The following is a 26,481-nucleotide window of genomic DNA, read 5'->3' on the forward strand; positions in this document are numbered from 1 at the left end:
GCACTTGTAATACGGAGATTGTTTTAATATATACTGTATATATTCTTAATTTCTAATATTCTTAATATTAAATACTTTGCCACAATCATAATATAAAAAATATATTTTAACATATACTACTAAGGTAAGATGACCCCGTTCTATACTTGGGGCAGTAATGTTTGGTTTGGGATTTTACTGAAGTAACAATTAGAAAACAGTATTGCAGATTGGTATGCTTTCCTAAAAATACCAAAAAACTGAATAGGCCTTCTTAAGCCTTTTGAAATAGGATACTTTTCATTTAGGGTGGAAACTGAAGAAGGTCTTTAGGCAATTTCATAAGGGGTTAAATGACTCACTCAGTTTCCTGTTTTTCACCTTATGAAAGTCACGTCCATATCTTAGTGCTCTCTCCCCACCGACCAGTCTGACATCACGTTTAAGGTAAATATGGTAGTGTGTAGTTTCCTCTTACGAAGTTGTTTATCAACACACAGAAGCCGGTTTGAAGCTGAACATTGGGGAAATCTGAGTGTCTCAATACTGTGTTAATGTGTAACTAAGTGGTCTGGTCATCATGCAATAAGTTATTTAAATGCTGGGTAGACCCTCAGTCCACCATAGAATCACCAGCTCTAGAATCAGCAAAGCATCTGAAGGTAAACAGGAGATCTGCCTTTTTATCTTTTTTCACACCTTTATGACTGATTATCTATGCATGTGATTAAAGAGTTATCATTAAATGATACTGATAAAATGTTTGGCTTAGTTGAATTAGACTATGCATCTCACTTTTGCTCTGGGACTTTGGACTGTCATTTTTGGCACTATTACATAAACAACTATATATATATATACATGTATGTATTTTTATTGTATTTTTCACAGAATCCTTTAAAAATCATTGGAATCTGTTAATTTGGTGCTCGAAATATTTTTTTTTATTATCATCAATGTTGAAAACACTTGTCCTGTTTAATATTTTTGTGGCGACTATAATACAATTTGAATTTGAATCTGGTAATAAGTGTAACAACAAAAATGGGCAAAAGAAGTCTCAGTGATTTAGCTAATTTTATGAAAATTTCCTGATATTTTTTATAGTGAAAACTATTGCTGAAATTCCCCAAATAGACAAAACTGACACTACATGCTATATTTTTTTCCCATGTGTTTTCATAAGGAAAATAAATAAAATAAAATACAATAATTGCCCATAATGTTGTTACACACAACAGAAAAATTATGTAGGAAAGCTCTTGTCTCGCTTAATATTTTTGGAGATCTTACATTTTTCTAAGGATTTTTTGTTTATGAAAATGAAGTTTAAAACAACAGCATTTATTTGACAGAAATCTTTTGTAAAATTTTAAATGTCTTTAGTGTCACAAAAGTTGTATTTTTTATATTATACTCTGCATCATATTATCTAAGAGCGTTTTGAACTACGATGAATCTGAACTGGAATGTACTCATCTGACTCTTTGCCAGTCATGTGTTCTCTGCTCTTTGGTTCAGGGTTATTGCCCTCAAATGCAGCTCAGTACAGAGACCTCAGCTGCTGTTAAGCAGAAACTGGTCAATTTATTCTGTGAAAAACGGGGGTGGAAGAGCAGAGATCAATCATAGCAAAGGCCCCCTGTTGGTTCTGAAATGCAAAAAAGTGTCGATATGTCCATATTAATTCCATGTAATATGTGGTAAGCTTTGCTAGTATTCTCATGTAATAGCAAGTCCATGTCATACTCAAATCAGTTTAATATCCAATAGGCACACCAGAAGGATTTCCCATAAAGATGAACAAGATGTTCCTCGCTCTCTTAATGGTTTCCTGCTTTGCAATGGGAACAGCCAATCGAGTGTATGTCCACCCCTTCAACCTCTTTAGCTCTGAAAACATCAGCTGTGAGGTTATCCAAAATAAGGAACACAAGCCCGTCGAGACTGTCCATTCACTGACTCCTCTTCAGGACAGCACGGAGCCAGACCCACGATCCAGCAGCACCACAGAGAACCTGAAAAACCTCACCCAACGAACTGCTGTGTTAGCAGAACTGCAGAATTCACTCGGGCTACGCATGTACCAGGCACTTAGTCGTACACAGAAGCATGCCAACACGCTGCTGTCACCCCTAAATGCCTTTGGGGCTTTGGTGACCCTCTACCTGGGAGCATCCAAAAAGACTGCTATTTCCTACCAACAGCTGTTAGGACTCAACCTGGAGTCTGAACAGGCCGACTGTGCATACTTCATTGATGGACACACAGTGTTGCGTACGCTCCAGGCCATCAGCGCACAGGTAGACCAATCACGAAATGAGCTCAGGACCCTCGTGTGGACGTTCATTACCAGCGACGCTGACCTTTCCAAAGACTTTTTACGTGGAACACAAGATTTCTCAGATGACTCCTTTGTCCGAGCAGTGGACTTCTCAAAGGCAAAGGAAGCTGAGGTGCAGGTGAACAACTTCATTCAGAAAACATCAGACAGCAAGATTAAGGACCTGTTTAAGGGTGTTACTCCAAAAACAGACCTGCTGTTTGCTAGTTCAGTGCATTTTAAAGGTGAGTGATTTAAAAATGTAATCCTTAGCCTCATTTAATTAAATCTTAAATACATTCTAAATATATAAACTTCATGAAGAATCTTGAAAGACTTCAGCCGGGCTTACACTACAGGATTTGTAGCCTGATTTCCCCCTCCCGAGAATCGGAGCAAAAATCTTGTCGAACGATGTTCGGCATGGATTATCTGGTAATATGAGACGTTCACCGATCGAATCTTGCTTCTCCCGATGTGCTTGCACACAAATCGGGGCTTGCCCCGATCATATCAAACATGCAAGGGAAGATAATCTGCAAAGATTCTCCTTATGTGGGTGCTGCAACCAGATTTCATAATAGGTTAGAATTTTAAAACTCCTGTAGTGTGAGCCAGGCTTTAGTGGCATTACTAAGTATAATAGGCCTAAAAGTAATATTTAGTCATTTTTTTTATTTCTGTTTTTCTTTATTATTATTTTATTTTTGCAAATATAGTGCTTCAGTGGCTAAAATACCCCATTGAGTATTTAGAGGGAGAAAAAAATAGTAGCCTATTTTATTGTTATGCTCAACAGAATGTTGAAATGTAGAAAATAGACTCGCAGAGGCACTTCAAAGCATAAAATAATAAAATTAAATTATTGCCCATTTTTGTTGTTACACACAACAGAAAACAATGTAGGAAATAGACTCACTGAGGCACTTCAAAAATGTAAATACATTTAAAAAAAAATAACTCACCTGCTGTAGGTTGGTATTTTGAAAAACACAACAGAAAACAATGTAGGAAATAGACTCATTGAGGCACTTCAAAAATGAAATGAAATAATAAAATAAAATGAAATAAATAAACCTTTTAAAATTTGTAACTTTTTCCAGGTAACTGGAAAACTGCTTTCCAACCTGAAGCAACCAGTGATCAGAAGTTCTGGACTCATGAGAACTCAAGTGTCGAAGTCCCCTTCATGATGCATACTGGAAACTACATGTACTTCAATGATGTTGGCAGGAAATGTTCTATAGTCAAGCTTGGTCTCAGTAAGAGGACCTATATGCTGCTAGTGCTGCCTCATGAGGGAGCTAGCCTGCAGGACACTGAGAAGCAGCTCTTAACAGTCATACCTACATGGCATCGAAATTTAAAAGAAACGTGAGTACATGTTTGTTCTGAGAAAGCGCACACTGAAAATGGTAAATAAAATGACCTCAAAGACCAATCACAGATTTACTTGTTTGTGTTGGCAGAAATCTGGAACTATCTTTGCCCAAATTCTCCTTGACTGCTGTGACAGACCTGAGATCAGTTCTATCAGAAATGGCAGTGGAAAAATACCTCATGGGCTCCGATGCCAACTTCAGAAGACTGAGCAGCAAGGAGAACTTTACCGTTGATAAGGTAAAATTCTGTTTAGAGCAAGCTAAAATCAATTAGGACCAGTAAAATCCGACTCTAACCAGTTCTATAACAATTATAAATAACAACCTTTATAACCAACATGGTCCACACAGTTCTTTTCATTACTGTAAACCAAATAACAACAGTAACCTCCATATATCTATCTCACAGGTCCTCAACAAGGTTGTGTTTGAGATGACAGAAGGAGGATCTGAGGTTCAGAACAGAACTGAAGATGAAACGGTTCCCCATAAAATCACGGTTAACCGGCCGTTCTTCTTTGCTATTGTAGAGGGCAACTCTAATGCCATACTCATGCTCGGCAAAATCGTCAATCCAACAACCTAAAAATCTCTGTTTTGGTGGTGACTTTACATTATATTACAATATAAACAGTGTTTTCATGTTTCCATTCAACTAATAACCATATGTTAAAACAATGGATAACATCAGGTCAGCCTGTTATAAGACATGGATGTTTTATATTTTAGTATCTGCTAATTACAAATGTTTAATATAGAATTTGTTTCTATGCATAACATGGTTACTTGAATTAACTGCAATTATTTTAATGATGTATTCATAATAAGAAATATGTATAAACCCCATTTATGTACTGTTAAAACAAATAAAATTGGAATATTTATGAATAAAAATGACTCGGAGGGATGCTCATTTTTAACTAAAATGGCAAAAGGATTCTACAAAAATTTAAGAAACCAAAAATCCTGTAAATAAAAGCAACCATACAGTATGAAATATCATAATCACTAAATAACCCACATTTACTTTATCCAGTACATGGTGCATCTTTAAGGCAAATGAACAATAAACAATTACTGAGGAAATTGCTATGAAGAGACCCCTAAAATCGAAAACACACACTCTATCCTCATTTTTTTTATTGTTAAATCTTAGTAGTCCCATTCTTACCCAGTGAAACACAAACTCCATCACCCATTTTGATATATTAAAAAAGAAGAGGTAATTTGAGCATTAACCTCTTTAGCGTTTGCACTGTTGGTGCTATTTGGCAGGGTTCATCTGAGGGTTAATGTCTGAGAAAAACTATTTCTGCCAGATACAACTCCAGTTTTTTTTTTCAGGACACGAGAGCTTATAGCACTTTATATGTTGAGTGCTTATTGGTTCATACAAAAAACTAATTTCTCATATTAATTTCTCCAATAAATTTGAACCATAAATTTCTTTTTTTTGGCCATATAATCCCATATAGTTCAAAAATAAATAACTTATCAGAGAGTAAATCCCATTCTTTTAGTGTGCTGCTCCTCCAGACAGGTCAGGACAGCTGCTATTAGAAGAGTTGAGGGATGGCAGAACTTCATAAAACCACTCCTGGAGCAGATACTGAGCCATGTGGCAACATTCCGATCAGTAACCATTTTGGACCCTACTTTTGATCTGGCCCCTCCAGGGCCATTCTGGTTTAGGACCCCGTCTGCTCCACTGAAGCGAGATCTCTTGCCTCCTGTACCAGTTCCAGCAGAGAAGAGAACATTGTGATGTCGCTTGGCTGAAGACCCATCTTCTGAATCTTGGGTAAAAAAAAAAAAAAAAAAGGATAAGTATAATGAAGCAAACCTTATATGCACAAACAGGAGAGAAAAGCTAATCGTTCATCAAGAACCATGTTCATACCTGTTCTCCAAGATACTCCACATCCAGCGCCAGCTGCAGGCGGATCTTACTGTCGTCTGATGGCCCTGCATTGACGCCTACGGTGCTGGTGGTTGTTGTTTTCCTAGCCTGCTTCAACCTTTTTAGACTTTCCTCCATCTTCCTCACTGAGCTCAGCACATCCGATATAGTCTCAAAATATCTATTAAACACAAAGGTCATTTTTAAACAAAAAGTTATTTAATCTAGAATTAATAAACTAGTTTACCTAGACATTTCGGAATCATAAAAGTTCGCCTCTACTGTACCTATGGGTGCAGTCTGAGAGTGTGACCCGGAGCCACTCCTGGATGATGGAGTCTTTCACCACATTTTTGGAGTCGGTGACCAGCTGATGGAGTGGCTGAAGTGCGTTGTCCATATAGGCTGAGGCTCTGGTGGGCACTTCCTATTAATGAGAGAACAACTAAAGTTCAGATCAGCGTACTGAGCAGCTTGTTTTCATGTAGAGGAAAATGTAAACTTGCAAAGCTTGCAAACTGGCACTTTCAGGTTTTTAAAGTATGTAACAGAAGTAGACTTCACATTATGACATGCATCCAAGTGAAACGATAAGAAAACGAAAAAAAAATGTTTAAACGATAGAAAAAACAAACAAAAAAGTAGAACGGGGACTTGGTTCTATCCAGATGTTGATCGGTTATTCCTTCCTACTGTTTATAAATTCTGTTTAAAATGGATAAAAAATGGAGACATCAAATAGTTAACTAAGTAAAAATGGTACGGGAAAAATTCAACCAAATAATTTATAAATATTTCAAAAATCAATCCAAATGTGTTTTTATTTTCTTCCCAGCCTGTCTCAGATCCTTTCTGCATGACTTTTAAATATTACATGGGCATATAACTCGACCTTGTTAGTCCTTCGATAAAGTCGTGGGACTTCCGAAGCGTTTTTCAGGAAACGAACGCTCCTTTCTGTTAGATGCTGAGTCATTCTGCTGTTCAGTGTGGGGATGCAGCTGGACAGGGCAGCGCTGGAATCCTGCAAGGCTTCTGGAGCACCAAACAGGAATGAAACTTATTACTTAGGACCATTAGAAATGGCATCCGAATCTGAACAACATCAGAAATTGCTTCAAACTCCAGAACAAACCTGAAACAACAGCAACGTTTTTGAACCCAATACTCTCCAATTTGGCCTTGATCATCTCAGAGATATCTGGAATCTGGGAACAGAGTGAAAGCATTTCTCACTCGATCCAAATGAGATCAAAATTAGACTGTGAAATAAAAATCTGAATTACCTGTCCTTGTAATTTATCAACATCAGCTGCAATGAAGACGAGCTTCTTGGTAGACAAAACAGTGGGGCCGCCAGTTTCGCTGTCTGCATCCTGTGATGTGCGGCTGGATGTGGAGGAGGCGGAGCTTGGGAGCGGTCTTACCGAATCTTTGCTATTCTCTGGAGGAGGTGATTTTGTTAGGACCTGTGAGACGAAAAAGAAAGACATGAATAACAATCCTATTATAATTCATATAATTTCCGCCAGGAATGCTTTACCTCTGTAAGAAAGGTGGCGTATCTGGAAATCAGCTGCAGCGTTAGTTTCCAAAATCGATGAGCAAGTGGTGGCAGGTACACCTGGTCAGTCCAGCACTTGCACACACAGCTCCACAACACCTCCGTCACCTGCAGGTGGTAGCTGCTGCCCGCTGAGTTCACAAATTCAAAAAGGATGTCAGTGGTGATCAGTTACTCACGCTCTTGTAAAAGTGACAGCTATATTTATCATAAAAAGCAAAGAACAACAGGTCACCAGATGCACAGAGAAGGCAATACCATATTAAACACGTTTTATGTTCATGTGCATTCATTTTTACATGAACCCAAATACACTCACTGACCTGGAGCTGCCTCTAGTCCATCGGAAATGGCATTTTCTAGACTTCCAGCAATCTCCTTGAACCTGAAAAACAAGTCCAAGCCAGAAAGTCAAGAGACAGCTGTAGACACAAAGACTTCAAAGTCATGTTCTCAATGACTTCAAACTTAGAGATTTCAATATACAGCACAGGATATGCAAAGATGTTGGACTTTTTTTTATAAATACTAATTCTGTATTAAGCAGAAAATTAAACGGCTGATTTGTGATCTGAAAGGTCAGACTGGTAATGGAGAATCCATTATACAGGTCTATTATTGGCTGTATGTGACTTCCATGTGGGCTGATGCACAGGAAGTAACAGAAACAGAGTGACAAATGCCAAATGCATCTTTTACCATTCTTTTTATTGATTAAAATCAGAGAACTTTTAGACTTGGTATTTTAGTTGGAACAATTAATAAAATTATTAAGATGTCTTAAAGTGTTCAATAACTACAGTAAATTGCAAACATAGTTTCAAATCCAGTATGTTAAACCATTAAACAAATACAACACAAGAGCTACAGAAGTTCACCACAAGACCTTAATTCCAAGAAAAAGCAAACACATTTCACAGGCTTAACTGGCTAAAACAATCTAAGATAGCAGTGGACTTTATAACCAGCGAATAGTGATCAAACATCACAGAGCAAAGACTATCCAGACTAAAACACAGATCGATTCATATCCAGGGTGATTATCTCTCTTTAAATATATTGCAAAAAGAACAGAATCCAAGCTGCACATGAGATTCCAAAAAATGGGGAAAAAACAGTTTGAGTCACTTCCAACAACAGACACAGGGAGTGTTTACAGGAAGCAGGTTACAAACAACCCTTTAAAGGAATCTTTCTCTGCACTTTTTGGTGGGGGATTGACTGTTTAATGTCAATATACTATATCACAGTGTAGGAAACAAATGGGTCACACAGAATTTCCAGGTTGTATTGACCTAAAAAATAGTTAATGAACAGATAAAGCACTGGAAAGGTACAGCTGTGACTGGATTTCTAAGTCCTCATACTCACCGCAGCTGAAAGTACACTGGCAGGTTCCATTTGTTGTGGAAACTCTGGTAGCACGGATGTGCTCGCAGCCTCTTCACGCTGGCCTGGGAACCACACTGCCTCTCAAACTTACGCACAAAATCCATGCTGACAGTGTATCTCTACATAACAGAACACAGAAACAAGGAAAACCACTTAATGAGATGTACATTCCCATTATAAAAAGTGATTTTTTTATAAAAGGTTACAACAAAAAGTAAAAAAAATGCTACTGCATGTTTTCACTTTGCTTACCTCATAAAATGCATCTGGGTTTCCAGGATTGAAAAGGGAAGGGACTCTTTCCTCAACACCTCTAATGATCTCAGGCCAAACTGAGTTCACCAGGAAGTCATATCCTGGAACAATGTCGGCTTTATCGCTGGGCATACAAAAGGGTAAACTTGTTAAAATGTATTGTGTGTAATATGACAGCAATGGCGGTGCAATGTAATAAACATTCACTTTTAGTGGCAGACATACCTAGAGATTGCTCCACCAGTCACCTCTCGCAGCAGTCGACAATGGTGAGGCACAAACTCCAACAGCTTTGAGTACATCATCTTAAGACCATTAGGGTTGGACTTGACAAACTGTTCAACTATAACCTGACAAAAAAAGGAGAAATCTATGTCCATGAATTTTGTATCTTTACACTTGAATCTCATTTGCAAAACTCACAACATTGTCAATAATGACAGATATGCAAATTACAATTGACTGTATTGCTGTATCCGGGTGATATGCAAAATGTACCTCATCCATGTATGGTTTGACTAAGACCTGTCCGACCAGTACCTCTGCATCCCTGGTCTTATCAATGGTAGCATATGTCCTGAGGCAATGCCGCACGATATCTATATTTGATGTCTGCAGGCCTTGGATCAACAAGCCTTCCAGGGACTGCTGAAGCATAGCTGTGATACCTGCTATTCTCTGGAACACAGAAAAAAGCCCACACAAAATCAGTAAGTAGATATACGCTATATGGACAAAAGTATTGGGACACCTGACCATCACACCGACAGGGACAGTAATTCGGTTGTTAAGTGGTGACGTAAGAAGCGCTGTTTCCATCTCCAAGCCTCAACTCGCTTCACTTGAGAATACTACCTCAGCAGCCATTTATGAGCAGTTTATTCATATTAAACATTTAAGCAAAACATTTTCAAACTTACGGTCTACACTACAGTCTTCATGCTCACAGCGTCCCAAACACAAATAATTTTTATATTTATTTATTTATATTTTCATTGTCTGGCTATCTGGGATTTCAGTATGGTGTTAAAGGTTAGGATTATAATTTTTTTTGGTAGTATTATATCACATTGTGAGTGTATATTAGCACCTTTTGTTGTTTTCTCGTGGTATCTGATAGAGCGTTTGGACACAGAAGAGGTGACACATGATGTCAGACTTAACAAGCGGATAAATGTCTGCATTCTAAATACATAAACATTAATATGGAGTTGGCCCTCCTTTGCAGCTATAACAGCTCTTCTTGGAAGGCTTTCAACAAGATTTTGTTTTTGTGGGATTTTTTGCCCATTCATCCAGTAGAGCACTTGTGAGCTCAGGCACTGATGCTGGATGAGAAGGCCTGGCTTGCAATCTCCATTCATCCCAAAGTTGTTCAACGGGGTTAAGGTCAGAGATCTGTGTGGGTCAGTCACGTTCTTCCACACCAAACTCAGTGGCGGCGTTTACACCACTCTATCCAACATTTGCTATTGTACTTGGTGATGTGAGACTTACATGCAGCTGCTCAGCCATAGAAAATGCAGACTGCATGGCTTGGTGCTTTATTTTTATGCTGCGTTCCAAACAACTCGAAACTCTGATTTTTCCCACCTCCGACTTGGAAATAACATCTAGAACGCTGCTTGAAGTCGGACATCCGACCTGGGAACTCGGGGCAGATTGACCAACCCCAACTTCAGCGAGACACGTCATTTGATGTCACTGCATCTAATGAGCATACCTCGTGTCAAACTTAAAAACATTACACATTAAGTTTATAAAATGATACCTTAATTTTTACTTTTCATCTGCTGGCAGCAAGAATGGCAGCATTTTTGTTAAATTTTTTCAGTTTTTGCCATAATTGACACTAAAAGACAAAATGCTCTCATTGTGTCATGGTGACATCAAGAGGTCAATATGATAATGTGACATGTGATTGACTCAAAGTGGGACATTTCAACTCGGATGTTCCCACTTCCGACCTCGTCTGGAACGCGGCATTACACACCTGTGGCAACGGGTCTGATCAAAACACCTGAATTCCATAATTAACAGGTGTGTCCCACTACTTTTGTCCATATAGTGTAAATACATTCTCCTGCCGCAGCTAAAATTTATAAGAAACAGAATGGATTATTTTAAGACTGGGAGCTCACCGGTCGGACTTTATCAAGCAATGGCATTCCTTTGCTCTGGACTGCATGAAACTGTAACTGGTTGAACTCGGTGGCAATCCGCTCTAGAATCTGACCTGCCAGAAGAGGACTTAAAAACAAAGAACAAGCAGTTCATTCATGTGCAAAGTAAAATGCAAATAGTACATAATCTAAAATCCTTTCCATAAACCATGAGTCATATTTCAAAAGAAGTTGTTTAGCTGCAATATACGCTACTTTACCATTTGGGGTCAGTAAGATTTTTTTTTTTTTAACAGTGATTAAAAGTGATTAAAACTTTTATTGAGAAAGGAGTCATGTGACACTGAATATTGGAGTAATGACAGCTAAAAATTCATCTTTGCCATCACAGGAATAAATTAAATTTTTAAATATTTAAACAGAAAACTATTATTTTAAACTGTAATAATATTTCACAATAGTACTGCTTTTACGGTACTATTGTAGCCTTGGTGAGCATAAGAGACTTATTTATATATATATAAAAAAAAACATATCGACTTTTGAACAAACAAACTTTTGAACAGTAGTATATTTGTCTCATTTACTTCTTGTCTCTTTCACTACTCCACATACCTGCTGGTCTCAAGTGATGTTGTATCTTTGGTGTTTTGGTGAAGAATTTTCTCAATCTTCTCCACTGATCTCACAACTTGGATAAGTCTTAACACACAGAGCTACAAAAGACACAATGTTGGACAATATGTGCACAGTTGTAACTAGGGTTGCCCACTAATAGTCGACTAACCGTTCGTCGACCACAAGAGGCTTGGTCGACCAAAATTTTATTAGTCGCAGATAAAATAAATAAATAAATAAAAATCCACATTGGCGAAGTCACGCAGATCGTTAAGGGCTGGTCTACTGTATGTGGTAGTACATCGGGCAGGACATCCAAACACTTGCCTATCATTCATCGACCTCAAATATGGCTTATCATCTGAAATATGTAAGTATTAGCAACTTAACACGGCCGCTCAATCTAATGTTAACCTAGAGAAATGTGCGCTGTTCAAGTGTCTGTGCGGAGTGTGGAAGCTGAACAGTAGCGCTCACTGCAGGATAGATGGAGTCACCGGTGCGCTCATTTGCTCTTAAAATACTCCCTCATTTTTGGTCATACAGATAAGAGATATACATCTCTCGAATCTGTAAAGACTTATTTGTATGCACTCCCAATAACAACATTGCACTTTTGTAAAATAATGAAAGTAAACAGGATGTGCTTTCTGCCATCTCGGTCTGTGAACTTGAGCGCGAAACTCTGTGTAAACTTACATTACAGACATGAAAAATATAGCCTATCTATAGAGAGCGAAATGTCTACTTTCAAGTGAACCAATTCAAATGGGAAACAAATATTCTCAGATTATGTAATCCGTATGAAACATGCATACAGGCGCATTCACTACTGCGGAGATGACGAGTCAGTGTTGCAGAGTTCATCTCTTAATCCAAGAACAAAGAAAGCACTATATCAATGAATTATTAAAATGTTAATGCAGCCTCCTTACTGTTTTTCCCTGACACATTAATAATCATTATTTCTGCTGGTGCTTGAGAGCTTATTAGGCAATGTAGGCAATTAAAGGCTCATTGTTATAATTTAAATTGTTTATTAATAAAGGTGCGATTAGTCGCCTAATGCTTCAAATGAAAGACTAGTCGACCAGACAAATCTTTAGTCGAGTCAGCCATACTTGTAATATAGCATTTTAAGTTTTAACACCATAACTTACCTTCTTTTTTTGAATATCATCTTGCTTGGATAGCTGGGTGTCTATAGCTTCAATAACTGCATTCACAGAGGATCTCAAACTCTGTACATGAGAGGAAGATACTTAGATAATGACTAAAATATGGCCAATCCAAACGTATTCACTGATGTGTTAAGCACTTACCAGCACCTCTTCGCGTAACTGGCCAAGAGGGACAGAGAGCTGATTAAGAGCTTTATCCATTCCAACCTAAAACACAGATACAAACAATAAGCCTACAAAGCATTTGACAAAAATCAGGATGCTCTAGAATAAAACAAAGCACACGGTCTTCGGTGACACACCAGTTCTACTGAAAATGTTGTATGATGTTCTAAAAATGCAAAGACTCACAAGATTTGTGGACAGGTTAACGAAATCTGCATAGTCTTTATTGATGAGCTCAACCATGGCTGTTTTGAGAAGTCTGTAATATTGCTCCAGATCTTCCCGCATCTCCTCCAGCTGGACACGCTTTCTGCAATCGGCCACAAATTTGTCCACGTCGAAGTCATCCTGCATGGAAATGTACAAATATTACAAATCAAAATGCCCCGAGACAGAAAGGTGTCAAATAATGTCAAGCACACTAAGAAACTGGAAAACAGTCATGGGATGCTTTTAAAGAGAATATTAAAAACATCCTTACAAACAGTCTGAGCTTCCATTAACACTCTGTCCTGTTTTGGGGCTGAGAGACGCCGCAACCATTTAAAATACATTAAAGTATCAAGCTGACATTACATAATCACGATAACTGATTATGAACATCAATATAATTTCAAATTGATTACATTCTCCACTTGTCTTCCATGTAAAATGTTATATTGTGTATGTCTGATGGTCTTTGAGACCCCAAACGATAAGGTTTACTGGTTGAGAAAGTTCACTCATTTTTTTTTATCTACAATATGATTTGATCCGTTCAAAAAACGACATTAAAGTAACAGTCACATTTTTACAGCATGGATTTGTGATGGTTAAAACTTTAATAGTTAATGTCCAATAGGTTTTGTCTTAATCAATTGAACATATTAAAAGCACATGAAAGGAACCATAGATTGAATTACTATTATCATTTGTAACTGTACATCACTGGGGTCTCTGGGGTCCCAAACATAACGTCGGTAAAGTTAATCTAAACACCGTTAAAAACACTTGCTCAGGCAATACTTAAAATAGAAATAAATCACACAAACTAAATATAAACAACTAGTTAATCAAGATAGTTACTGCACAGCTGAATACAGCTCTATTTTCAGTTGATATTTTACTAACAGCTCACTCACCTTCATAAATTCGTCTTTGTCGAAACTCAAAGAATCGGGTCCCTTTGGTAAGGTCATCATTCTTTTAGGACGGGCCACAAACAAAATAATCTGCAAATGTATTTGTTGAAACGTGAAGATTATTTGCTACATTTCGTTCAAATGACAGAGTAATCGATTCAACTTCCGCAAACATGGCACACGCTAACGAGTGGGTGGAAAATACAAAACCCTTCAGTATCCGAAAGAGAGAATATCTGGGTATAGCGCCCCGATTGGCTGCCAGCGGTACTGCAGCTGTACAAATATTACAAATCAAAATGCCCCGAGACAGAAAGGTGTCAAATAATGTCAAGCACACTAAGAAACTGGAAAACAGTCATGGGATGCTTTTAAAGAGAATATTAAAAACATCCTTACAAACAGTCTGAGCTTCCATTAACACTCTGTCCTGTTTTGGGGCTGAGAGACGCCGCAACCATTTAAAATACATTAAAGTATCAAGCTGACATTACATAATCACGATAACTGATTATGAACATCAATATAATTTCAAATTGATTACATTCTCCACTTGTCTTCCATGTAAAATGTTATATTGTGTATGTCTGATGGTCTTTGAGACCCCAAACGATAAGGTTTACTGGTTGAGAAAGTTCACTCATTTTTTTTATCTACAATATGATTTGATCCGTTCAAAAAACGACATTAAAGTAACAGTCACATTTTTACAGCATGGATTTGTGATGGTTAAAACTTTAATAGTTAATGTCCAATAGGTTTTGTCTTAATCAATTGAACATATTAAAAGCACATGAAAGGAACCATAGATTGAATTACTATTATCATTTGTAACTGTACATCACTGGGGTCTCTGGGGTCCCAAACATAACGTCGGTAAAGTTAATCTAAACACCGTTAAAAACACTTGCTCAGGCAATACTTAAAATAGAAATAAATCACACAAACTAAATATAAACAACTAGTTAATCAAGATAGTTACTGCACAGCTGAATACAGCTCTATTTTCAGTTGATATTTTACTAACAGCTCACTCACCTTCATAAATTCGTCTTTGTCGAAACACAAAGAATCGGGTCCCTTTGGTAAGGTCATCATTCTTTTAGGACGGGCCACAAACAAAATAATCTGCAAATGTATTTGTTGAAACGTGAAGATTATTTGCTACATTTCGTTCAAATGACAGAGTAATCGATTCAACTTCCGCAAACATGGCACACGCTAACGAGTGGGTGGAAAATACAAAACCCTTCAGTATCCGAAAGAGAGAATATCTGGGTATAGCGCCCCGATTGGCTGCCAGCGGTACTGCAGCACGACTATAACGCATAACCAGTGATGATAACTAATTTACTAACAAATTATTGCAAGCTAAGTGAACACAAGTATTTTATGCTGCGAAAAACACACAGTGTTGTATTCCTCTGTAACCGGTGTTATGATACAATAAAAACCAGTGGGAAACTACAGAGTGAAAAATTACTAGAGGCTCAAAAAGACTAGAAAGCGGCAAGCACTAAAGTAACATAATTTAATGTTTTTACTGTCAATCTTTCAATCTTGTATTATCTTTGCTTCGTTCTTCTAAAAAAAATTGACATTTAAAATTTTATGATACAAATGTGAATATGAAAAACGTCTAACTGGATCGCATTTCATGCTATTGTAGATTTAAACTGGAAAATATGAATACACCCACAAGCAGTGTTGGGAAGGTCACTTTGGAAAGGTAATAGGTTACAGATTACAAGTTACCCTATTTCAAATGTAATAAGTAGTGTAACTATTTCAATTACTTAAAGTAATGCAACTGATTACATTTGATTACTTTTCTAAATTTCCATCAATTGTTTTCAACTGTTAATCATTTTGAAACATTTAAAGCAGGCAGGGTTAACCTTACTAACCGCACTCAACACTGATTACTGTCAGACTTTCACAATTCTGCATCACTTGAATTAAGATTATAATCATTTTATTTTAAACCACAGACACCACAAAATTAGACTTTAGCACTTCTTTTTACTTTGAGATCGATCTGAGGTTAAATACAGATTTAAAATCATAGCAAGAAATAGTTTAATAGCTATGATACTGTTTTTGAAATCAAATCTGTGCAAAGTTATGACAGGAAACACATGCTAACAATGCTTTGGAAAAAACAGTTAATATTAAAAAAAGAAGGCATATACATAAACCCAAATAGGAATTAAAACAGTTATTGAAGAAGAATGTGTTCTATTCTGTGTCCTAAACTCCTGAAACACTGGTGTCTCATATTTTAGAGCAGTCAGTGCAATTTGGGAAAGAAATCAATCTAATCTGTATGTGTATGATAATATTCACATGCAACCCCTTTTGTAACCGTTAACATTTTCATAAGTAACTATTTAATTAGGCTACACGTTTTTCCCCTCAATAACCGTAACAAATTACAGTTACATTTATTTTATAATTAAATTACGTAATTCCGTTATTACTCCCCAACACTGCCCACAAAGCATTCTAACACTGTGGCAGAGCAAATATAATTCGTGTCTCTACATCCATGATTCATTCAGAGGTTAATCCCATTGGACAGTGCAGGGAGACCGAGTCAGGTGATTTCCAAGGAAGCGATTCATTCAGTCATCCTCCACAGAGAGGGGAGTCCGCCCAACCCGGATGCACAGAGCGTCTGTGGGGCGGTCAGCTGTGGGGTTCAGCCGGTTTTAGCTCGCAGGATTGGGGGTATTTCAGCACCAGAAAGGACGGACAGCTCCCGCGGCGTTCAGCTTTGTTCCCACGCCGCTTCTGAGACCCGCGCCCGCTGCATCTCGCTCTGAGGACCGCGACGCAGAGGGGCTCGGTGGAGCAGACTGCATGCCGGATTCGACGCTTTTAAGGAGGTCATTTGCATGCGGAATCACGCCGGGTGCAGCAGCTCTACGTCGGGACTGAGAAACGATGGCGGAGTGTGGAAGGAGGGGACTGTCGCTCCTCGAGGAAGCGCGATCTCGCTACGAGAGCCTGCAGATTTCCGACGATGTATTCGGGGAGTCGGGAGACGACAGCAGCGAAAACCCCTTTTACAGTACGACGGGAGACTCCAATTCGGATAACTACACGGAGACGAATCCGGACGATGCCAGAGCAGGTAAAGCGAGGAGTCAGAGCTGCGGTCCCCCCGGATCCGTCTCCAACGGCCAGGCGCAGGAGGAGGGCTGGAGAGACTCGCTACAGGACCTCAGCGTGGCCCACTATCAGGACACGCATGGTAAGTTGGTCTAATGAAGAGCGATCCTCATGTAAATGCAATGCAGCTTCATCATCCTTGAGAGGCCTGCATGCTCGACGAGTAATTAAGCTCACAGATGGGACTCTTTGATGACTACATTGGTTTACTTTGATCTCTCTCATCAGATGGCTCCAACAGATGACACAATTCCTTCAAGTATGGATCAGGGGTGGTTATTATTAACTGGCTCTTTGAAATCCTGCTCATAGCCGGGGGAAGAGAAAATGGGAAATGAGATTGCAGGCCAAATTTTAGGGTTTCAGTCCAGTTGAGGATGCTTCCAGTATCTAATCACTGCCAGACTCAGAGCAGCTGTGATTATGATTATGATTAGCTCTGTATCAGGGCAGGAGGGTCATTTGCATAGTCGGATGAGACGAGGCTCTCATTTCTGAGAAATTCACATTTTAAAATGGTAAGATGGCAGCATTTAGAGGAGATTTAGACTTGGTGTAAATGCTTTCTTATCAAGTGATGTACTATGCACATATTCAGCAAGTGGCCATTAGAGGGAACAAATAAGTAAAGACTTATGAGAATAAGGACAAAGAAAGTAAACTAAACCATGCACAAGTCAGACCCAGTAGTTTATTGTAGGATACAATCCTTAACATTCATGTCATGCAGTCACCAGTTTGAATTAGTATTCAATTCACTGTCAGTGTAGGTGGCTTAATCTCATTTTTTAAAGGATTTTAATAATGCCTTTCATGCAAAGTGTCACCACATTTTATCCAAGCTCACGACTGACTCACTGTCTAGACTTTTATGCCATAGACAAACACTAATTTAGTCATTTTTATGAACTCAGTTTACCTGGTAAATTTTGCATGACTTATCAGTATAAAGATGCTTGCCAGTCAAATGCTTGTGGATCCATTGCCTACCCAGCAATCTAAAACAAATGCAATAAAATACAAAACAAATAGGGTATGTTGCTTAATGGTTTATTCATTTAACATGCTGTGCATGTGTCGGAACCGATTTGGACAAATTTAGCATTATATCACTTGCTCACCAATGGATCCTCTGCAGTGAATGGGTGCCGTCAGAATGAGAGTCCAAACAGCTGATAAAAGCATCACAATAATCCACAAGTAATCCACACCGCTCCAGTCCATCAATTACCGTTAATACATTAAAACGTTAAAACAGTTAACTAATACATTCAATTCAAATGAATATATTAAAGTGCCAAATGTAAAAGATTTTGTGATGCCATCGTTGTTTAGCCGTTTTCCATGTCTCACAAAGTATTAAGTGAATGGTTTTCTAGATTCTCTCACTATGAAATGAAATAATATCAAATGAAATGATTCATGACTGGAGTTTGACTGTTCAGTTGTACAAAATATATATAAAAAGATATATTGTGAAATATCCTGAATATAGACTCCTGTAATGAATGAATTGGAGAGAGAAAGAGAAGGGCTCTTTTTCGATTTCAGCCACACAATTTTGAAGGTCTATATTTCTCTCTGAATACATTTCTCTGAATATATTCTCTCTTTATTTCACTCAAGTTAAAGTGACCCAAGAGAATCTTTAAATGACACATGTTTGAGTCTGTTTTTAAATGTCATAAAAAGAGCTTTTATTGCACAAATATGGGAAATGAAAGAATGATGTTTAATGAACCAAAACATACTGAGAAATACCATGATAATGTTTTAGAAGAAAGTATCCTAATCTGCACGTAATATTTTCTTGTTTTGGTTTGAACGTTTTCCAAATTGAGTAGATGACATTTTGATAAATGACAGATCTTTCCGTCGTGGTTGCTCAGAAAGTTCTGTCTGTCACCATGGGGGGAAAATGGGCCATCTGGTTGCTGCCTTTGCTTTGGCACAAGCTGCAAAATGATGCATGAAAGATGCACAAAGTCACACAACAGACATTTTGCATGGGTCATTTAATAAGATGCGACACTTGTGGACACTGACAAACAATGCTTCATCAGAGCGAGCTGTCAGTACTGTTTGTATAAGGCAAATGTCTGGCACAACACTCTAGCCTGACTGTGATTCTTATATAAGGTTTATATTATTTAGGTCAACATAACGCACTTTGGGCTCCTGCTTACATCCTTCAGACTTTGTGTTAAAGCATGTCTTCTAACACATCTCGAGTAATATGTAGAATTATAGAAAGATAAACCAAGGCACAATAAAGAGCTATAAGCTATCCTTCATTTTGCCTACAACAGATCTTTGTCAAACCCAACAGTTTTGTGACATGATAGTTAAACTGAGACACAAAGCTTGGACTGTTTGAGGGCCATATGGTGTGATTCTGCACCTGCTGTGAGATCTAAAAAAAATAAGATTGATTTATATCAGCTTGCTTATTTGTTTAAAGGAGGTGTAGAGAAGGTACAGGGACTGCTGGTGGTTCTTCTTAATAATTAATCTAGGAAACTGTGGCACACCAGCAGCTGTTCTCCTGGAAGACTGACTGTAGACACAGAGATAAATAAATACATTTTGATGTTCTACAGAACTACTGGGTGTGGAAAGAAAACCTTTTTGAACACCGCTATTATATAAAATACCGCTGGAGCACTTTAAACATTAAACTTAAAAGAGGACAAGTTTTTTAAACCATGTTTATTTTATACTTTAATTGAAGCATAGTTTTCTTTCAAATAAAATACAGCAGTACTGTACATTGGTATGTTGACTTCATGCATTTTAGATGTGATATGGCCATTATCTGGATTAAGCTACAGAGTCATACTCTATTACATAACACTTTGATTTAATATCATAACAGATTTTAAGCCAGATACGAACATATAACTGTTTGCTCTATCAAGTTAATGATATACTATTTTTTTAACTAGTAAGACCAGCATGAAATTAATTTTCTAATTGTCTATTAATTGGCTAACGGTTTAAAAATATTTACAATATTAAAATACATATAGGCCTATATATTTTGTATAGAGTAGACCTTTACATAAAATAATTTTGGGAATTTAAAATGTCTGACTTTTTTATCAAATTCAATATAATTATTATGCATGCAATACAAAGTATAATAATGACCAGTTACAAGATACACATTTTAGCTTATACATTCATATAAATTATAAGTCCATGAATGCACTGTGTGTCAACTACCTATTTTTAGCATACTGGGCAAAATCTTAATATAATCAGCAACTTTGTGAGATTTTTCTTGAGATGTTTTCTCTCTCTCTTACTGATCTTCTTTTGTGTTTGGTAAGTAGTTTATACAAAAAGGCACAGATGAATGAACATAATACACTGTACAATGGACTTTATCCTGGGGGAATGTTTGCATTTGCTTTACAAGCTTCTTCAGAGCCATAATGGGAAATGAGCTTCTGGTTGAATAGCAGCTGTTATGGTTAGGTTAAGATGTGTGTCTCATATATATATATACAGTGGGTACGGAAAGTATTCAGACCCCTTTAAAATTTTCACTCTTTGTTATATTGCAGCCATTTGCTAAAATCATTTAAGTAAATTTTTTTTCCTCATTAATGTACACACAGCACCCCATATTGACAGAAAAACACAGAATTGTTGACATTTTTGCAGATTTATTAAAAAAGAAAAACTGAAATATCACATGGTCCTAAGTATTCAGACCCTTTGCTGTGACACTCATATATTTAACTCAGGTGCTGTCCATTTCTTCTGATCATCCTGGAGATGGTTCTACACCTTCATTTGAGTCAAGCTGTGTTTGATTATACTGATTTGACTTGATTAGGAAGCATGACAGAACCATTTGTTCTTGAAAATAACAAACAAAAATATGAAAAATGTACATTTTCTCAAGACAATTTTTACAACAGATTTCCTTAAATCAGAATCCTTACAGTTGTTTACTCACAGTTGTATATTGCGCTCAAATCAATTACACACTCTCTTGCTTTGGGGTCATTAGGCCACTGTGGCACTGAGTAAATGTGGCAAGTGCTTGCCAGTGCTGTGCTTTGGGGTTTCTGTCACTACAAAAAAACACATACTGTAAGGGCAGCATACTTTTATTTTTGTCTGTTATTTATTAGTTTAGATCATTTAAGATCAATACACTTTCACACAAAGCAACACTGTAAATGTACTTATTTCACAGTGTAAGTTAATGTACCATGGAACCCATCTGCTATAAAGAGCTTAAGTTAGACGGAGACACATTTTCATTCTTAGCTGTTTTCTCCGTTTATGTGTGGGCTGCTTGGATTGACGAAATGTCCATTAGTGGAAGTGGAGTGAAAGATAATAAGGGAACAAATTAAGCTTTTTGTGAGCCACTTTCTACAACTTTTTGTCATGAGCTGATAAGCTCAATCTCCGCAGCTCAGTGTTGATGTACCATACGCTCATTAGTTGTTACTGAATGCTCCCTATTAGGTAGATGGTGATAAGGGTCCTGATAAAAGTCATTAGATGTTCAACTGTGCATCTAGCACCCAGCCTATAAAGTTAAAGGGATAGTTCACTCAAAAATGAACATTAAGTAATCGTTTTCATGTTGTTCCAAACCTGTATGACTTACTTTCTTCTGTTGAACACAAAAGTTTTTAATTCTATGGACAAATCAGAGCAACAGCCTGGTAAAATCATTCCTGGCTAGATAAGAAATGAACAAATTAAAATACTATTCTGTTAAATTTAGCTTTTATTTTGCAGGTCCGACACAGAAAATGCCGGCCACTGCCACGGCCATGGACTTCTTCCAGCTGTTTGTCCCTGACAACGTCATTCAGAACATGGTGACCCAGACCAACATGTATGCCAAGAAGTACCAGGAGCGCTTTGGCAGCGATGAAGGATGGACCAATGTGACGCTGGCTGAGATGAAGGCCTTTCTGGGCTACATTACTTCTACTGGCGTGAACCGTTGCGAGTCAGTGCTGAGCATCTGGAGCAGTGGATTCTTCAGTAACCGCAGCATCGCGCTCAAGATGAGCCAGGCACGGTTCGAGAAGATCCTCAAGTACTTCCACGTCGTAGCCTTCCGCTCCAGCCAAGGTGGCAGTCAGGGCCTCTATAAGATCCAACCCTTCCTGGACTCTCTCCAGCAGAGCTTCGCCTCGTCCTTCAGGCCCTCACAGACACAGGTAAAGATCGGACTTCAGTTCAGTGTAGAAATCACTCAATAGGCAATCAGCAAGAACCAATATGTTTAAGGTACAAAAAGAAACTACACAAACTAAATCTTCAGATCAACTTTTTGGAAACTAAGACTAGCAAACATATACTTATTCAATTTCTGTGCCAGTAGAAAGTGGGTTTGGGACTGAAATCAGAGCACGTTCTGCTGTAATTGGGAGAGCCTGGAGTCCCGTCACATGTCCCCAGGCTGTGAGCTTTATGGTGCCATTGAGAGGGTTGAAGGATTTTTTATGTCTGCAACTTTTCAGATCTGCTGAATGCAATACTCAGTTGTATTTTGAATCGTAATTAGTAACATACATAGACTGAAAACTAATTAGTAACATCTGCTCTGAAACACTACTGTTAAAGGCATGAATGCCTCAGGCCCTTAAAGACATTTTGAGTTATTCATAAGCTCAGAAGTCAACATTTTGACATTTATTCTGTGTACTCTTCTGTAAGTCCCCCAGGTTTCAGTTCTTCATGTATCCAGCTTAGTTTTATTACGTGTCTGGTTTGGAACTTAGGATTTCATGAAACCATTTTAATTAAATTATTAATAAATATTTAATTAAATTATTTATAATTTTAATTACACCTCTGTTCAAAAGTTTGGAGTGAGTCATATTTTTTGAAAGAAATTAATGCTTTTACTCAGCAAGGATGCATTAAATTGATAACAAGTGACAGTAAAGACATTTATAATGTTACAAAAGATTTCTGTTTCAAATAAATGCTTTAGAATAATTTTTTTTTTTTTTAAATCATGGTTTCAACAAAAATATTAAGCAGCACAACTGTTTTCAGCAGTGGTAATGATGAGAAATGTTTCTTGAACAGCAACTCAGTATATTAGAATGATTTCTGAAGGACCATGTGACACTTAAGACTGGAGCAAAGGCTGCTAAAAATGGTTTTAAACTGTAATATTTTTTCACATATTACTGTTTTTGCTGTTTTTTTGATCACATAAATTCAGCCTTGGTTGGCATAACAGACTTATTTCAAAAACATTAAAAAATCTGACTGATCCCAAACTTTTAAACAGTATACATATACTGATTACTTAATCAAACTAATTGCAATTAATTTAGAGAAAAGCTTCTAAATAAAGACAAACTGACATTACATTCTTATCACTGTAAAAAATAAGTGTAATTTTAACTGTAAAATTTTGTAAAAACGCTACGGAAAAAGACTGTTAATAGGTTAACAGTAAGTTCACATACTAAATACAGGGAAAAACTATCTAAATATCTAACCAGACATTTCATGTAATTTTACAGTAAAATACTGTTAATTTTACAGTTTTTAGAAGTAAAAATAACAAATCAATGTATAATTCACAGTCAAAAACTGTAAACTGATATTCCCAGAATTCCCTGCATGACACTCCACATTTGAAAGTATTTTGTTTAAATAATCGTGTTTTTTTTAAAGTTTTTGTTATTAGTTATGTATATTTGGGCTTTATGTTACATCTTCTGTTGTTTAATGAAAGTTTAATGCATTATTTAAGTATCATGTATGTTACCATGATGGTGTTTTGTGTTTGCATGAATGACTCTGTGCACCTTCTATATATTATTATATACTTCTGCTTGTGGCGAAGCTACTTGTGATGAGCTTTGATTCTTCATGTGGCTTTCTCTTTTACCACCTGCATTATTATGGTGGTTGTCAGTATGTTAAAGGTACAAAACAGATGTTAATAGCAGTGTGCATTGTTGAATTGACTGGTTTACATTTAAATTTTCTTGTTTGTAAATTACAGTTTTATACTGTAAAATTTGTGTTTACAGCTTTTCTGTATTTTTTTTACAAAATTATTCTGGCAACCACAGCTGCCAAAATTATTTTGTAAAAACTACAGAATTTTTTTTACAGTGCACATTAAATGCATAAATTTTTTTATTAATTGTACTACGTTAACATATCAAATTAACAGCCCTATTTTAAATCAAAATTGCTGTAAATAAATATGATAAACAATGAAGTCAGATATCTCATTCAAAGTGCTATAAGCTTATAGACAGTAATTGCCAATTCTGTTAATCCAGTACCCCCGAATCTCACTTTAAATGTAGTCTTCTGTTAGATAAAATAACAATAATCATGCACTCACTGTGTCAGACATTCAAATGTCAGGCTAACATCGGGGAGTTTACTGTTAAATGACAAGAAGACTTCTAAATGAGCACAGCTCTGCCAAGTAAGCCATTTCAACACCCTCCTACATTTGTTCTGTTTTTTTCTCTCTCTCTCTCTTCATTTGGAAAATGAGTTTGGATTCACTGATCTGGGCTTCTGCTTTCAGATAGGGGACATAAAATTGGAACTGAGCTGTCAGAAGTAATCTTGAAATATGGGCTAGAATCTGAGCAGTCCATTATTCAGCAAAAGTGAAACACATTTATTACATTCGGTCAAATTAAAGGCCCGATATACCATTAGAATAAATGATTTGTGCTTCCTGACTCAAGACATTGTTTCTCAAACAGTATGAATAATTCACAGGGTATAATGCATCTCAGCACATTCATCTTTTAAACAGCCATCGGGGATTTCTTTTAGTAACTAGCTTTTGGTGCATTTTCCCCCTCTTAGAATGTGAGAATACACTAGAACATAGGCTACATATATTGCTTGATTGAGTATAAGGGAAAGTGTTACATACCATATACAGTTAGATAGGCAAATTAAATAAAATTTTAATTTCCTTTGAGAAAAGTAATTCTCCTTTTGTGCTGACGGTTTGGTGCTAATTAAGGTCCTTTGAACTCCTGCCCTTTGAAATCCCCATTAATTACTGTTCCTACTGAAGTGCTTTCGAGATATTTTAAGGTCCTTTTAGTACTTCAAGTAAAATTAATAATCTGCCATGGTGGAAATTGTAGGTTGTCAACTTCTACATTTACAACTTATTCATATTAAAGGGATAGTTTACTCAAAAAAATTAAAATTTAGTATCCTCATTTAAGTAACCAGCATCATGAGGGTTAGCAAAACCTTTTGGTGAACTATCCTTTTATGCTTGTCATTAACCTGCATTTCTACCAATAGAATAAACATCAGCTCCTAAATCAAAAATTTGCGTTTTATGAGGCCTTGTGTGACCCATCTCAGAGACACCCCTCAATTACTCGCCTGCCATGAGTAAACTAAACACCATCTGCATCTCTCAGCTCTCCCAGTGCCATGGTTATATCACCTTGACCCACTTTGACTGCCACAGTGTGGGTTTGGTTCTTATCCCCTATTGGCAAACAATAAGGCATTCAGCACAGCCACACATGCCCCGTTTAACTACTTCAGCTCTGTCAGAGGGTTTACAGAGTCAAACACTGCTTATTATGATATCTATAGGGAATGTAGCTGGTTAGTTTGAACAGATCTATCATACCTGACTGGACAAGCCAACATCTTTTCTCAGGATTTCAGCGTGCATCTCCTGCATGGAACATAAAAAGCTTGAAAAGCAACTTTGCAATGACAAATGATGCGTTTGAAGTGTTATCATGCTGGAGTTTTCAAATGAGACATGCTGCTTTCCCTCAGGTCCTCCATGAGCCCTTGATTGATGAGGACCCCGTGTTCATTACCACATGTACAGAGAGGGAGCTGCGCAAGAGGAAGAAGAGAAAGTTCAGCCTGTGGGTGCGACAGTGCAGCTCCACTGGTTTCATCTGTCAGGTGAGTGCACAGCGCAGGAGGATATCACCCAAACATTTATCAACTGCCCCAAGATGTTTCATCACATTGTTTCTAATGAGAAAGACGGCAAAAATATTAATTTATCGAAAATATTTCGTTACTCTGTTGCCACAAACAAAGCAATTTTACACAATTCTCTGATATTTGTTAACGCAAATAAATTAGACTACAGAGAAGCACATTACCAGATGGAATCAATAAAATATCATTTTTAGAGTCAACAAAGAAAAAGAAAGTCCAGACCACTTAACATAATTGCACTCTTCTCTTGGTCTGTGCCTATTAGAGAAAATAACTGCTTTGTGCCTAGGGAGTGTAACGTTTATTATTATTTATTAGCTCTAAAAAGGGGAAT

General features: G+C 37.2%; 3 protein-coding genes across 4 annotated transcripts in view; 2 read left to right on the forward strand and 1 right to left on the reverse strand.

Annotated features, from left to right (window-relative positions):
- The first annotated feature begins 562 nt into the window (after positions 1-562).
- On the forward strand, positions 563-4,578 carry LOC107601848 (angiotensinogen-like). Its single transcript, XM_016294166.1, has 5 exons — positions 563-641; positions 1,753-2,547; positions 3,406-3,676; positions 3,772-3,922; positions 4,094-4,578. The coding sequence occupies exons 1-5, from the start codon at positions 578-580 to the stop codon at positions 4,268-4,270; spliced, it is 1,458 nt and encodes a 485-aa protein (XP_016149652.1). The 5' UTR covers positions 563-577; the 3' UTR covers positions 4,271-4,578.
- Positions 4,579-4,662: 84 nt separating this feature from the next.
- LOC107601846 (conserved oligomeric Golgi complex subunit 2-like) lies at positions 4,663-15,226 on the reverse strand. Of its 2 annotated transcripts, none has more exons than XM_016294160.1 (18): positions 15,042-15,226; positions 13,069-13,230; positions 12,859-12,924; positions 12,697-12,777; positions 11,534-11,634; positions 10,937-11,045; positions 9,294-9,473; positions 9,021-9,145; positions 8,793-8,919; positions 8,520-8,659; positions 7,472-7,533; positions 7,128-7,279; positions 6,871-7,053; positions 6,720-6,792; positions 6,477-6,619; positions 5,872-6,011; positions 5,585-5,765; positions 4,663-5,480 (listed from the first exon to the last, which is right to left on the reverse strand). In XM_016294160.1, the coding sequence occupies exons 1-18, from the start codon at positions 15,099-15,101 to the stop codon at positions 5,373-5,375; spliced, it is 2,193 nt and encodes a 730-aa protein (XP_016149646.1). In that variant the 5' UTR covers positions 15,102-15,226; the 3' UTR covers positions 4,663-5,372. The 2 variants fall into 2 exon arrangements, with proteins under 2 accessions (XP_016149646.1, XP_016149647.1); XM_016294161.1 differs by lacking the exon at positions 15,042-15,226 and adding an exon at positions 14,004-14,186.
- Positions 15,227-16,579: 1,353 nt separating this feature from the next.
- LOC107601786 (piggyBac transposable element-derived protein 5-like) overlaps positions 16,580-26,481 on the forward strand; it is a 28,285-nt gene continuing 18,383 nt past the window's right edge. The window contains exons 1-3 of the mRNA XM_016294080.1: positions 16,580-17,259; positions 21,945-22,375; positions 25,971-26,105. Of these exons, the coding sequence (XP_016149566.1) occupies positions 16,950-17,259; positions 21,945-22,375; positions 25,971-26,105 (876 nt within the window). The 5' untranslated portion in view covers positions 16,580-16,949. The remainder of the gene's footprint in view (positions 17,260-21,944; positions 22,376-25,970; positions 26,106-26,481) is intronic.

Source organism: Sinocyclocheilus grahami, unplaced genomic scaffold (genome assembly GCF_001515645.1).
Source record: "Sinocyclocheilus grahami isolate Dianchi unplaced genomic scaffold, SAMN03320097.WGS_v1.1 scaffold313.1, whole genome shotgun sequence".
In the NCBI taxonomy this organism is placed as follows: Eukaryota; Metazoa; Chordata; class Actinopteri; order Cypriniformes; family Cyprinidae; genus Sinocyclocheilus; species Sinocyclocheilus grahami.